Raw genomic sequence first — 15,934 nt, forward strand, 5'->3', positions numbered from 1 at the left:
TCAAGAATCTTAAGGAGCCAGTAATTGTGTTTCAATAAGCTATTTCTTCTAGCATATGTTCAAATATAATTTTCAATTGGAAGCCCTTCATAAGGTGAAATTTTTAGTTAGTGATTACAATTAACTCTTAAACATTGCAGGGATAAGGGGTGCCAACTCTCCCCGCCCCCCGCCCCCGCTTACTGTGCACTTGAAAATTCACATGTAACTTTTGACTCCCCCAAAATGTAACTACTAGTAGCCTACTGTTTGTTTTGCTAGTAGCCCACTGTTGACTAAAAGCCTTAATGATAAATAGTCAACACGTATTTTGTATGATATGTATTATATACTGTATTCTTACCGTAAAGTAAGCTAGAGAAAAGAATGTTTTGTTTTTTTTTAAAGATTTTATTTATTTATTCAAGAGAGATAGAGAGAGAGAGAGAGGCAGAGGGAGAAGCAGGCTCCCAAGGAGAAGGGAGCCCGATGTGGGACTCGATCCCAGGACCCTGAGATCATGACCTGAGCCGAAGGCAGACGCTTAACCATCTGAGCCACCCAGGTGCCCGAGAAAAGAATGTTATTAAGAAAATCATAAGGAAGGGCGCCTGGGTGGCTCAGTTGGTTAAGTGACTGCCTTCACCTCAGGTCATGATCCCGGGGTCCTGGGATTGAGTCCTACATCAGGTTCCCCCTGCTCTGCGGGGAGCCTGCTTCTCCCTCTGCCTGCCACTCCCCCTGCTTGTGCTCTCTCTCTCTCTCTCTGTCAAATAAATAAATAAAATCTTAAAAAAAAAAATCGTAAGGAAAATAAAATATCTTTATAATCCTGTATAATAAAAAAATCTGCATATAAGTGGACTCATGTAGTTCAAACCCAGGTTGTTGAAGGGGCAACTGATTTTCTTCGTATCCATTAATATTTTTACCTGTTTATTAAAACTGGTCCATTACCTTCATAATAGCAGGATAACAGGATTCTAGAATGCACTCAGTTTACTCTGTATAAAGTACAGTTTTTGTGGGGAGGCATATTGTGGAGTAAGGTAAAATTTTAATAACAGTGTTATGTAGCCCCTTGAAATCATTAGGTTGATGGACTGGGTTGGAACCAGGAAATCACCCTCCTTAAGGTTTTGATAGTAGAGAAGTTTTCCTGAGCTCCAGATATATTTGTACTTCTGTGGAAGGAAAAAAAATTGTTTTTCGTATAGAAGGGCAACGTTTTATGTATGGAAGTTCAAAATTTGGAAGAACCTTTCTAGGTTACTAGAGACAATAGAAATGGTGGTCTATAAAGTTTCAGAAGGGAAAAAAGTTATGGTATTGTTAGTGTGGTGAGGTTTGTGGAGTAGTAACTAGTGTAGTAAGCTGGACACTTCCTGTTAAGCACCAAAGAAGCTTACTATTAAAGAGAGAAAAGATAAATTACTCTGCACTCCAGTGTTATCTTTTAATTCTGTGCGATACTGAAACTTTGCAGTGAGAGAGTAATGAGATGTTGGATTGGTCACTATATGTTGGCTTATCACTTCTGTGTTACACTCTGATTTCTTTGAGATTATGTGCTCTAGAGGCCATGAAAAAAGCTGTTTTAAAAAGATGTTTTGAGGTGTGCCTGGGTGGCTCAGATGGTTAAGTGTCCACTCTTGATTACAGCTCAGGTCTTGATCTCTGGGTCATGAGTTCAAGCACCATGTTGGGTGGAGCCAGTGTGGAGCCCACTTAAAAAATATATGTGTTTTTAATATAATCCTATATAAACTTTATCAGACCTGTACTGTATTTGTCAAAGGTTCTGATTGGTCAAGATTTTATTATAGTTTTATGTTGATGTATGTGTTCCTTACTTAAAGGAATATTCTATAAATTAATTCTTCCTGTTTAATAAATAATGACTAATATTTTTTAGTGCTTCCTCTATGCTAGTCACTATGGTTTATTGCATGTATTATCATTTAATGTTACCATTCGTATAAGTTTGGTACAATTTCCAGTTTAGAGAAGAGTTAGGCACAGAGTTTAACTTTCCAGTCTAGTGATTGGAGTCTAAATGTTAACCAGGCTTCCTTCCTTCCTTCCTTCCTTCCTCTCTTTCTTTCTTTGACAGAGAGAGAGAGAGACAGTGAGAGAGGGAACACAAGCAGGGGGAGTGGGAGAGGGAGAAGCAGGCCCCCCACTGAGGAGGGAGCCGGATGCGGGGCTCAATCGCAGGACCCTGGAATCATGACCTGAGCTGAAGGCAGACGCTTAACGACTGAGCCACCCAGGCGCACCTCAGCCAGGCATTCTTATTCCAAAACTTTGGTTTTTATTTATCTGCTATACTGCTTATTAATGTCTTAAACTTGTACAAGATGGGAAGTTAAAACTGTTTATGTAATAACATTGTCAATGTGTGTAAATACCTGTTTCATTACTTTTCCTTGTGCATTTTGTTTTTAAGATTCCTGGATTTCCCAGTCAGCTTCATTTCCTCGTAATCAGAAACAACCAGGGGTGGATTCTTTATCACCAGTGGCCTCGCTTCCTAAACAAATTTTCCAGCCTTCTGCACAACAACAACCCACTAAGCCAGTTAAAGTCACTTGTGCAAACTGCAAAAAACCTTTACAGAAGGGACAGACAGCTTATCAACGAAAAGGATCAGCTCACCTCTTTTGTTCTACCACCTGCCTTTCTTCCTTCTCTCACAAGCCGGCTCCAAAGAAACTTTGTGTTATGTGTAAAAAGTAAGGTTTACCTTTCCTTTTTTTTTTTTTAAATTGAAGTACAGTTGACACATGGTGTTACATTAGTTTCAGGTATACAACATAGGGATCTGACAAGTCTGTAGATTATGCTTTGCTCACCAAAAGTGTAGGTAAGGCTTACCTTTCAACATAATTCCATATGATTGAATATTGGTGGTATATAATTTTAGGTAAATTATAAGAGTCTTAGACTTGATCTTAGCCATAAGGCCGAGAAGCGATTATAAGAGTCTTAGAGGTGATTTCTGGTGTTTGAAAAATTGGTAAGCCAGTTGTTTGAATCTTAAAGCCAAACTTTCTCTACCACCACCAGGTGGCTTATGATTAAAAGGCTTCCTATTTGGATAGGCTTTGGTCTGTGTTTGTTTATTTATTTATTTATTCATAAAAGATTAATTGATTTATTTGAGAGAGAGAGCACGTGCGTAAGCTTGCAGTAGGGAGGGGGGCAGAGGGAGAGGGAGAGAGAGAATCTCAAGCAGACTCCATGCCGAGCATGGAGCCGGACATGGGGCTTAATCCCTGAGACCACGACCCTAGCATAAATCAAGAGTTGGATGCCTAGCTGACTAAGCCACGCAGGTACCCCTGGGGTTGATTTGAACACTAGGCCCTTGTAATTTTGTCTGTAATCTCCACTGGACTTCTTGAATTTGTCAAAATGCATACATGTTTATTTGCATTATTAATTATTAGAATTTAGTTCTAGCCAGATAAAATTGTTTTGCAGTTTATATATAACTAGTTCTGTATAAAAATAGGTCAGGGCGCCTGGGTGGCTCAGTTGGTTGGACGACTGCCTTCAGCTCAGGTCATGATCCTGGAGTCCCGGGATCGAGTCCCGCATCGGGCTTCCTGCTCGGCGGGAAGTCTGCTTCTCCCTCTGACCCTCCTCCCTCTCATGCTCTCTGTCTCTCATTCTCTCTGTCTCAAATAAATAAATAAAATCTTTAAAAAAAAAAAAATAGGTCAAATTTTGTACTATCTTCATCTTAAGATTATTTTAAATTGGCAAGTCTTTGGATTTTATGTTTTTATGTTTGTTTTGAACATTAAATCATTAGAATACTCACCGTTTTAAGACTCAGGTACCAGTTTTTTGATAGCCTTGGAGAGAGACACTTCTTCTGCCAATTTTTAGGTCTGGCTTCAACTAGTTAAAAATAAATGGAATATTGGGGTACCTGGGTGGCTCAGTTGGTTGATCTCAGCTCAGGTCTTGATCTCAGGGTTGTGCGTTGGAGCCCTGTTGCGCTCTGTGCTGAGCCTACTTAAAAAAAAGTGGAATATGGCATATTATGTGTATGGTCAGACCAGGTAGATTTTCTTTCTGTACCATCCTCTTGGTGTAGCCCAAGTTTGTGAAGATATTTTTAGATCTTAGAACTTTGAAAAAGGCTTAGTGTTCTGTACAAGTTTAATAAATTCAAATATTGGAACAGTTATCTAGTTTTTAGACTGCTTTATAGTAGTAAACTTTTACATACTATAATATAGGACCTCAAAATTGAGAATTTTATTAAAGGAAAACTTCACAGGTCATCAGTATTGCTTTCTACCATTTCTTTTTTTAAACATTTTCTTTATTTGAGAGAGAGAGCAGGAGAGAGAGCGAGTAAGCAGGGGGGAGGAGCAGAGGGAGAGGGAAAAGCAGGCTCCATGCTGAAGGGAGCCTGACGTGGGGCTCAGTCCCAGGACCCTGGGATCATGACCTGAGCCGAAGGCAGATGCTTAACCGACTTGAGCCACCCAGGCGCCCTGTTTTCTACCATTTCTAATTGCATTTGGAGAGCTGTAGAGAATGTATAGAATGGTAGGTGGGGTTATTTTGGGTTATGGGTTACTTAAGTTCAATTATCCTCTCTAGAATATATGTCATATTTCTGTGACCTAGATCTTCCAAGCTTTCTACTTACCCATGGGAAAGGAATTGACTAGGTATTATGAATTTATACCTCAGATTAGACCTGGACATTAAACTCCATATAAATAATACTTTTTTAAAAAAGATTTTATTTATTTTTTAAAATATTTTATTTCTATTTTATTATTTTTAGATTTTATTTATTTATTTGACAGAGATACAAGAGCAGGAACACAAGCAGGGGGAGTGGGGAAGGGAGAAGCAGTCTTCCCGCTGAGCAAGGAGCCCGACGTGGGGCTGGATCTCAGGACCCTGGGATCATGACCTGAGCCGAAGACAGAAGCTTAATGACTGAGCCACCCAGGCGCTCCTAACAGATTTTATTTATTTATTTGACAGAGAGATAGCACAAGTAGGCAGAGTGGCAGGCAGAGGGAGAGGGAGAAGCAGGCTTTCCGCCAAGCAGGCAGCCCAATGCAGGGCTTGATCCCAGGACTGTGGGATCATGACCTGAGCCGAAGGCAGCCACATAACTGAGCCACCCAGGTGCCCAAACAATTTTTTTTTTTTTTTAAGTATTTCCAATATCTGAAAGCCTTGTGAAGGAGTTTGAAGATAAATTGAACACTGGCAAAGATTTAATAGTGTAAGATACTTTTGCTTCTTAATCTTCTCTGTTCATGTTTTATTGCCAAGAGGTTTTAAATAGTAAAAGTGATTTAATGGACCTAAAAATGGTGTTTGATTCCCAGGGTTCAATTTATGGAAATTAGAAATGTTAGTTATTGCTCTTATATTTGATTTCTTTTAAAACATAATTTTACTTTAAGTTGTTCTGCTTATTTTTCAGAGATATAACGACAATGAAAGGAACCATTGTTGCTCAAGTGGATTCAAGTGAATCCTTCCAGGAATTCTGTAGTACATCTTGTTTGTCTCTCTATGAGGACAAACAGAATCCTACTAAAGGAGCTCTAAATAAATCAAGATGTACAATTTGTGGTAAACTAACAGAGGTTTGTATTTTTGTACCTTTTCTCTTTAGTTCTAACTAATGGGAATATTCTTAACTTTAGTTATGATTAATTTTCAGTATATATTTCCTTAAAACTGAGGATATATAAAATTTATCTTATATCCCATTATGTAATCCCGTTCTCCCATGGGGAGAATGATTTAGGAAATATTAAAATATAATATTATATTAATTGACTCTTTTCTTGAGGTTTGGAACACGTAAAGACAAAACCATAGTGTTTAAACATATAGGTTGACTACCAAAGAAAGACAACAAAATAGAATGCTTAAGAAGGAGAACAAGTGGAGGAAATATTTTTTGATAACTGCACATTATTCATATGGTATTAAAGTTTTTGCATTTGTTTGAAGAAAAAGAAACCTGTGTACTATACATACCTCATTTGAATTATTTATAATATTGGTTCTCTCCTCCCTTTCTAGAGCAATGTACTTAATTTTAGTTCCTTTTGGATTTGTCTAAGGATTTCCAGTCTGTTTGTTTTAGAATTTTATACTGACATTATCCAAACTGGGTTGTTTCCTATCATTTTTTTAGATATTTCTAGAGAAGTTTGTAGTGATGTCAGTAGTGGTTCCCCCGTGACATACATGTATTTCTTGTGTGTATAAAATAGTTCAAAGAATAATGAAAGGTATTTTGTTTTTCTCTTTACCTAAATAAGCCTTCCACAGAAAAATTACTGAGGCATTTTCTTTCATTGGAGCACCTTGTTATTAATGTACTTGTGATACTCATTTGTCTTTTTTGTTTGCTTGTTTTTAGATTCGCCATGAAGTTAGCTTTAAAAATATGACTCATAAGCTGTGCAGTGACCACTGCTTTAATAGATACAGAATGGCCAATGGTTTAATAATGAATTGCTGTGAACAGTGTGGCGAGTACCTGCCCAGCAAAGGTGCTGGAAATAATGTCCTGGTGATTGATGGTCAGCAGAAACGATTTTGCTGTCAAAGTTGTGTCAGTGAATACAAACAGGTAATTCATGATCTAATCAAAATTGGCCATTCTTTTGAATATGTTTTAAATTGTAATAGTTTTACTTTAGCAGCATTTATTAACTAGGTTTATCCTGGAATCTCATTTAATTCCATTATTGTATTCATCTCTTGGAGATGACCTATCCCAAATGAATACTGATAATATGTAGATTATTGGGCATTGTGTGATTTTACATATCATGGTAAATGCTAGCAGAATGATGCCTCATTTGAAATATTTGTTTATGGGTAGAGGAGAGGGGTTGCAAATAATGATTTTTCAAAGCTTAGCTTAGCAATGATTATCTTATTTATATTTCAGTGTTAAGGTCTTTTAGTTTGTTTTTGAATATATACATATGGTTCAAAAGTAAAATGTACATAAAACAATATATTCAGAGAGGACCAGCTCCTATTTCTATCTTCTCCTTTTGGTTCCTGCTCATCTTTTATAGGTATTAGCTTTTCAGTTCTTAATATTTTATGTGTTCTGTTATTTATGAAAAATTAAGAAAATATATAATTCATTCTTAGTTTCTCTTTTTTCTATAGAAAAGACAGCATACTCTATGTACTGTGCTGCATCTTCCATTTTTTACTTCATACTATATCTTGGAAATCATTGTATATCAATGATAATGGACTTTCCTGTTTTTTTTAATGGCTGCTTAAGTTAAATTTTCAGGAAATTTGTGAGCTGGTTATTAAAAACACTGTTAAAAATAAATTAAACATAGATAAGTTTATATTAGTCTGCTAGGGCTGCCATAACAAAATACCAGACTAGAGGGCTCAAACAAATTAATTTCTCACAGTTCTGAGGCTACAAGTGTAAGACCAAGGTGCCTTTCTGGGTTGGTTTCTGGTGAGGCTGCTCTTTGAGCCTTGCAGATATCTTCCTTCTTGCGGTGTCCTCACCTGGTCTTTCCTTTTTGCAAAAGGATGGTGGGGGTAGGGGAGGAGAGGGGATCTTGGGTATCTCTTCCTCTTCTTATAAGGAAGGACCTTAGTCCTGTCTGATTAGGACCGCACTCTTAGTACTTATTTAACCTTAACTGCCCCCTTATAGGCCCAATTCCAAATATAATCTCATTAGGAGTAGGGCTTCAACATATGAATTTTGGGGGGAACACAATTCAGACCTTACCAATATTGAAAACAAAATAAGTGCTCAAAACCTATTACTTTCTAATTATTGTATTTTAATATTATTTGTATTCTTAAGGTTATTTGTGTCTGTTGTGTTTATATAATGGAGATATTACACATAATGGTGTGCTTTTGTGCATCTCTTCCCAGTTTCATGTTTAGTTTCATTTTGTAGCCTGAAATTAGCCATAGTGGGAGTATTTTCATGGCAAATGTTGCAAATTATGTCTCCCTTAATCTCTGACGAGCTAGTGGTTAACCATGTCCCAGACAGCACTGGGCTATATGATAGTTTATTTGTTCACTTTGCTATTGGATGGTATTGGGGATATTTCCAGTTTTTTGCTATTTGAAATAATAGATGATGAATAACCTGGTGTATGCTTTATTCTGTGGAGGTATGGCATCAGGGTAGATTCCTAGAAGCTGGATTGCTTGTCTAAGGAATGCATATGTTAGTTTGTTAGATATTGTTAAATTCCCCTCTGTTACAATTGTACCAGTTTGCATTTCTCTCAGTAATATATGTGGAAGTGCCAGTTTCTCCGTTGCCTGTCCAACTGAGAATATTAACACATCATTATGATTGGTAAAAATGATATGTTAATATTGTTGTAATATGTAGTCCTTTTATTAGGAATGATGAGCAGTTTTTTATATTTCAGAAGTAATTGTCTTTCCTTTTTTGTGAACTATTTGCTTACCTCTTTTACCCATTTTTTGTTTGGGTTTTGATCTTATCAGCTTTTTCCATTAAATTGAACATTTATTATGGGGCATCTGGGCCTCTGACTGTTGATCTCAGCTCAGGTCTTTATCTCAGGGTTGTGAGTTCAGGCCCCATATTGGGCTCCATACTGAGTGTGGAGCCTACATTATAAATAAATAAATAAATAAACAAACAAATAAATAAATAAATAGAACATTTATTTTAATGAGCAAAATGCATTTGTAATTTGCTTACAAACGATTATTTAACATCTGCCATGTTGCAGGTACTGTCTTAGTTGCTTGGAATAGTACTTGTGGAAAGTAAAGTAGACATAGTTACTGCTTTCGTAGGATTTGCATTGGGGTGGCATACTTCAAATTAGTTAGTATTAGGAAAGCTATATGGTGATTGAAAGGACCAGATTAATCATAATCTTCAAGACTTCATTATAGTGTTTGATGTTTGATGATTATGTTGCATTTATTATCTTCTGATACGTAGAAGGTTTGGTTAAGAGTGCTGGCTTTAGTAAGTTAGTGTGGGTTAAAATCCTGGCGGCACCAATCATCCGTGTCATGAGCAAATTATTTAACCTTTGTGCCTTGCCTCATTTCACCGTGTGTAAAGTTGTGGAAATAGCAATCCCTGTCTTATAGTGTTTTTAATAAATGAAATCTGAGCCTTTCTTCTTGATTTTTAAAATCCAACTTCAAGAAACTGAACATTACCAATTCTCCATCAGCCCCTTTGTGTTCTCTCCCAATTACTATCCCTTTCTGCCTCCTAAAAGATACCCACTGTTTTTGACTTCTAACATGGTCTGACTTTATAAAGTTTATGTAAGTGGCATTAATATGTAATGATACCCTTCCATGTTATATATAACTGTGATTGGATGTTTATATAAATTTTTGTCATGTAACGTTTTAAATTTTATTGTCTCTTTAAAAAAAATAAATTTTATTGTCAAATTTAAGTTTTCTTTTATTGCTTCTGGATTTTGTTTCATACACTTTCCTCACTCCCAGACTATAAAGGAATGCTTTTCATGTTTTCCTTCTGTTTGCAAGGCTTCATTTTAATATTTAAATCTTTAATGCATTTAATGGAATTTATTCTGGTATATTGTTGAATTATGGGTTAAGTATTATCTGCGTCCAAATGATTGTCCTTGAGAATCAGCATCTTTGCGGTGTCAAGATGTCCTATCATAGAACAAGGGATTTCATTCTATTTGTTATATCAGTATGTTCCTGTTAAATTCATAAATATTTTGGGACGCCTGGGTGGCTCAGTTAAGCATCTGCCTGCATCTGCTTGCATCTGCCGCAATGGGTTCTCTGCTCAGTGGGGAGCGTTCTTCTCCCTCTGCCTGCCCCTTGTGCTCTCTCCCTGCTTGTGTGCGATTTCTCTCTCACACACAAATAAATAAATAAAATCTAAAAAAAAAAAAAATTCATAAATATTTTTTAATCTTGTTGCTATTTTATTTTAAAGATTTTATTTATTTGAGAGAGAGAGTGAGCGCTTGGAGACTTGGGCAGGAGCAGGGGGAATAGCAGGAGGGGGAGGGAGAAGGGAAAGGGAGAGAATCCCTAGCAAACTCAGCACTGAGCGCTGAGCCCAACCCTGGGCTCTATCTCACAACCCTGAAAATTCATGACCTGAGTAGGATGCTTAACTGACTGAGCCACCCAGGCGCCCCTGATGCTATTTTAAATGAGGTTTTCTTTTCCATTATTTTATGTGTGTGTGTACATGTATGATGCACATATATTTTTTAATTGATTTTAAATACCTGCTATCTAACTAAATCATCATCATTGGTTAATTTTCTTGGATTTTTAACTAAACCATCATACCATCTGCAAATAGAGAAAGTTTAGATTTTTCTTTACATTTCTCATTCCCATTATTATTTTGTCTTGCCTGATGGCGTTTCCTAATAACTCCAGTACAGTTTTGAATAGTGGAAGTAGTAAATATCTTTGTTTTTCCAGTGGGAATTTCTTTGGTGTTTTCTTATTAAATTAGATGCTGGCTTTAGGGTTGAGGTAAATATATTTTACCATATTAAAAAAGTACCCACTGAATTTTGTTTTATTAAGTATTTTATCAAAAATGAATGTTGAGTTTTGAAGGTCTTCATGTCTATGGAGGTGATTGTATGATTTTTTTCCTCTCCTTTTAATCTATTAATATGTGAATTATTTTAATGAGTTTTGTAATCCATCTAACCGTTCTTGCATTGCTAGAATAAACCATACCAGGTCATCATTATATTTTAAATTTTAGTTGTCATTGTTTATATTTAGTACTTTCCCATTGGTATTCATAAGTGACATTAGTCTTTAGTTTCCCTTTTTTGGGTGCATTCCTTGAGATGTCAGTGTTATAGTTGCTTTAAAAAAATGCTTAAAAGCAAAATTCTTATCTTTACATGCTTAAAACAATAAAAATGAAAATAAATGAATTAAATAATTAATACAAAAAGTTATAAAAAGAGAACAAACTAAGAAGAAAAGGAATAAAAGTAGGAGTGAGTTAGGAAATAAAAGCAGTACCAAAATAATCCAGAATGTTGCTTTTATGGTAATTAAGTTCCGTGAAAAACTAGACCAGCTGATCATTAATCCGGAAAAGAGGTTTAATAAAAATGCCCAAATTCACAAAAATAAGAAATGACAAAGTGGACTTAACCATCAAAACAGAGGAAATGGAAGAAAATCATTTCAAAGGGACTACTTTGTATACAACTTTATATAAAAATGTTGGAAACCTAGATTGAGTAATTTTCCGTGAAAATAGAATTTTTGTGTGTGTGAAAATATAATTTACCTAAATTGACTCCAGAGCAGATAAAATAAGGCAGAGAAATTTCCATTGAAGAAATAGAGATAGTTATCAATGAACTACCCCACAAAGAGAAACAGACTCCGATGTTTCTTTTTTTTAAGATTTTATTTATTTATTAGAGAGAGCACTAGCGGAGAGGGAGGAGCAGAGGAAGGGGAGAAGCAGACTTCCCCCTGAGCAGGGAGCCTGATGTGGGGCCCGATCCTAAGACCCTGGGATCTTGACCTGAGGTGAAGGCAGATGCTTAACTGACTGAGCCACCCAGGAGCCCCGACTCAGATGTTTCATAGGGAAATTCCATCAGATTTAAACTAGGTAATCGCATTGCTATTTTAAACCATTCCAGAGCATAAAATGGTAAGAAAATAACTCAAAGTTTTTAAAATTGTGATAAATGTATATAAAAGAAAATTTCCAATTGTTTTGAAACATTTTTAAGTATACAGTTGTCATGAAATACATTCATAATGTGCAATCATCATCTATTTTTAGAACTTTTAATTTTTTAATTTTTATTTTTTAAAGATTTTATGTATTTGTGTGTGTGAGAGAGAGAGAGCACACAAGCAGGGGGAGCAGCAGGCAGAGGGAGAAGCAGGCTCTGCTGAGCAAGGAGCCCGATGGGATATGATCCCAGAACTCTGGGATCATGATCTGAGCTGAAGGCAGACATTTAACCCACTGAGCCACCCCGGTGTCCCTATTTTTAGAACTTTTTAATGACTCAAACAGAAACTGACAAGCCAGTAACTCCTCATTTTCTCTTAACCTACCTGGTCCCTGGTAATTTCTAATCTACTTTGTGTCTTTATGAGTTTGCCTATTCTAGATCATATACTTGAAGTCATACATTATCTGTCCTTTTGTGTCTAGTTTATTTCACTTAGGGTAGCGTTTTCAGTTTCATCCATGTTGTAGCATTACTTTTTACCTCTGAATAATGCTCATATATAGGCCACATTTTGTTTATCCATTCATTTGTTGCAGGGCATTTTGGTTGTTTCCAACCTTTTGGCTAGTGTGAATCATGCTGCAGTGAGCATTGGCATGCAAGTATCAGTTTGAGTCGTGTATTTTAGTTCTTCTGGGTATATACCTAAGAGTGGATTTGTTTGGTCATAGGCTAATTTTATGTTTAGCTCTCTTAGGAACTGTGAAACTATTTTCCGAAACAACTGTATTGATAATTTACAATCCTAACAACAATACATGAGGTTTCCATTTACTGTACCTCTTTCCCAACACTTAATTACTTTCTGTTTTTTAACGTTTTTTATTTTAATCATCTTAGTAGACGTGGGGTGGTATCTCTTTGTGGTTTTGATTTGCATTTCTCTGATTACTAATGATGTTGAGTATACTTTTCATGCTTATGGTTGATTTGTATATCTTCTCTGGAAAAGTATCTATTGAAGTCCTTTGCCCATTTTGAATTGCATTGTATTTCCTTTTGTTTTTCAGCTGTAGGAGGTTTTTTTGTTGTTTTTTTTTTAAGATTTATTTGAGGTAGAGTGAGCAAGAGAAAGAGAGCATGAGCTGGTGGGGGGGCAGAGGGAGGAGGAGAAACAGGCTCCCCACTGAGTAGGGAGCCCACCCAGGACCTGAGCCAAAGGCAGACGCTTAACCAACTGAGCTACCTGGGTGCCCCTAGGAGGTTTTTTTTTTGTTTTTTTGTTTTTTTTAAGATTTTATTTATTTATTTGACAGAGAGAGGTACGGTGAGAGCAGGAACACAAGCATGGGGAGTGGGAGAGGGAGAAGCAGGCTTCCCACGGAGCAGGGAGCCCGATGCGGGGCTCAATCCCAGGACCTGGGATCATGACCTAACCGAAGGCAGACGCCTAACGACTGAGCCACCCAGGCGCCCCAGGAGTTTTTTTTTTTTTTTTTTTTTTTTAATATTCTGAATATTAACCCCTTATTAAGGTTTTTTTGTTTTTTTTTTTTTAAGATTCATTTATTCATTTGAGAGAGAGCAAGAGTGAGAGAGAGAGTGCCTGAGCATGGGGCAGAGGGGCAGAGGGAGAGGGAGTCTCAAGCAGACTCTGTACTGAATTTAGAGTGTGAAGACCCTTTTGGGGCTCAGTCTCAGGACCTGGAGTTCGCCACCTGAGCCAAAACCAAGAGTGGGCTGGCTGCTCCACCGACTGTGCTACCCAGGTGCCCCTAATTCCTTATTTGATTTATGGTTGCAGATATTGTCTCCCATTTATTGGTTGCCTTTTTACTTTATTGATAATGTCATTTGATGTACAAAAATTTTAATGTTAAAGTCCAATTAACCTCTTTTTTCCTTTGTTGATTATGACTTTGGTGCCATATCTAAGAATTTGTTGCCAAATCAAAGGTTAAGATGGCTTATTCCTATATTTTAACAGCTTTATGGTTTTAACTCTTATATTTAGGTCTTTGGTCCATTTTGAATTAATTTTTGTTTATCATGTGAGACAGGTATCCAGTTTAATTCTTTTGTATATGGGAATCCAGTTGTCCCAGCATCAGTCTGTTGAAGAGAGTATTGTTTCCCCATGGAATGGACTTGTCATACTTGTCAAATATTAATTGGCCATAGATGGGTAGGTTTATTTCTGGACTCTAATTGTATATTCCATTGGTTCATTCATTGGTCTACATGTGTGTAGACATGTACTGGAATAGTACGTAACAGTACCACACTGTTATGATAATTGCGTCTTTGTAATAAGTTTTGAAATTAGGAGATGAGTCTTCCAACTTTGTTCTTCTTTAAAGATTGGGTATTCTAGACCCATTCCAATGTTATGTGAATTTGAGTATCGGCTTTTCCATTTCTCCAGAAAAGGCTATTAGAATTTGGATAGTGATTGCACTGATCCTGTAGATTGCTTCAGGTAGTATTGACATTTCAACAATGTTAAATCTTCCTGTTTGTGAATATGGGATGTCTTTCCATTCATTTAGACCTTTCTTAATTTCTCTCAGCAGTTTGTAGTTTTCAGCGTACAACTCTTCACCTCCTTTGGTATATTTATGTATAGGTATTTTATTCTTTTTAACACTATTGTTAATGGAGTTGCTTTATTTCCTTTTCAGATTGTACATTGCTAGTATTTAGAAACACAACTGATAAATTTAAGTGTTGATCTTGTACCTGTAACTTTGTTGAATTTATTAGCTCTAGTAGCTTTATTGTGGATCCTTGGGATTTTCTCCATATAGAGTCATGTCATCTGCAAGTAGCAGTAGTTTTACCTCTTCCTTTCCAATTTAGATGCCTTTTATTTCTTTTTCCTAACTGTTCTGGCTAGAACTTTCACTATTTTGTAGACTAGAAGAAGTTTGCGCAGCCATGTTTTGTTTCTGATCTTATAGGTTTCCTTGTGTCTTTGACTGTTGAGTCTGATGTTAGTTGTGGGTTGTTCATATACGGCATTTATTATGTTGAGGTAGTTTTCTTCTATTCTTAGTTTGTTGAGGTTTTTTTTTTTTTAATCATAAAAGTGTGTTGGATTTTGTTAAACTTTACCATTTGAGATTATCCTGTGGTTTTTACCTTCTTTGTGTTCATGTGTTTTATTATATTCATTATCTTCTATTGAACCACTCTTTTGCATTACTGGGATAAATCCCACTTGGTTGTGGTATGTAATACTTTCAATATGCTGCTGAATGTGGTTAACATTTAACATCCTAAATTTTATATCTAATTTGAGGTGATTACTTAATTGGCATTTAAGAACTCTGCTCCTATATAGCCCCACCTTCATTTATGTTGTAATAAATTACATCTTAAACATTGTTTGCATAATAACATAGATTTACAATTGTGTTTTGTGCATTTGTCCTTAAAATTATGTAGGAAATAAAAATTGGGCTTATAAACCGAAAATATAGCAATATTGTATTTTATATTTGCCCATGTAGTTACTTATACTAAAGACTTTATTTCTTCATTCTGCTGGAGTTACTGTCTAGTTTCCTTTCCATTTCAGCATAAATCTTTGACTCTCTTTAGCATTTCTTGTGGAGTGATCTAGTGGTAACAAATTCCCTCAGTTTTTTATTTGGGTATGTCTTTATTTCTTCTTCATGTTTGGATAATAGTTTTGCCAGATATAGTGTTTTTGTTTGAAAGTTTTTCTTTCAGCATTTTATATATGTCATCTCACTACCTTTTCGTTTGCACCGTCTCTGATGAGAAATTGGTGGAAAATCTTATTGAGGATTCTTTGTCCTGATGAATAGCTTGTCTCTTGCTACTCAAGAATGTCTGTGTCTTTCAACAGTTTGATTATAATGTGTCCTGTTGTGTGTCTTTTTAGTTTATCCTACTTATAATTTGTTGTGCTTTTCAGCTTTGTAGATTTGTTTCCCATCATCATATTTATGAAGTTTTTTGCGATTTTTTTTTTTTTTTAAGACTTTGAGAGAAAAAGAGAGCGGGAGAGAGAGCACGAGCAGGGGGAGGGGCAGAGGGACAGGGAGAAGCAGATTCCCTGCTGAGCAGGGAGCCCTATGCTGGAATCCATTCCAGGACCCTGGGATCATGACCTGAGCTGAAGGCAGGCGCTCAGCTGACTGAGCCACCCAGGTGCCCTCAGCCATTATTTCTTGAAATAA

General features: G+C 36.3%; 1 protein-coding gene across 4 annotated transcripts in view; it reads left to right on the forward strand.

The window, feature by feature from the left end:
* Nucleotides 1-15,934, forward strand: part of ZMYM2 (zinc finger MYM-type containing 2) — an 86,594-nt gene that overhangs the window by 12,251 nt on the left and 58,409 nt on the right. For all 4 annotated transcript variants that reach the window (XR_014143942.1, XM_081815394.1, XM_081815393.1 and 1 more), the window contains 3 exons: nucleotides 2,429-2,714; nucleotides 5,450-5,615; nucleotides 6,404-6,616. Coding sequence is in view for 3 of the 4 variants with exons in the window: in XM_081815394.1 (XP_081671520.1) it covers nucleotides 2,429-2,714; nucleotides 5,450-5,615; nucleotides 6,404-6,616 (665 nt within the window). In the remaining variant the exon portion in view is untranslated. The remainder of the gene's footprint in view (nucleotides 1-2,428; nucleotides 2,715-5,449; nucleotides 5,616-6,403; nucleotides 6,617-15,934) is intronic.

This window comes from Leptonychotes weddellii, chromosome 3 (assembly GCF_054177405.1).
Source record: "Leptonychotes weddellii isolate Sample4059 chromosome 3, ASM5417740v2, whole genome shotgun sequence".
NCBI lineage: Eukaryota > Metazoa > Chordata > Mammalia > Carnivora > Phocidae > Leptonychotes > Leptonychotes weddellii.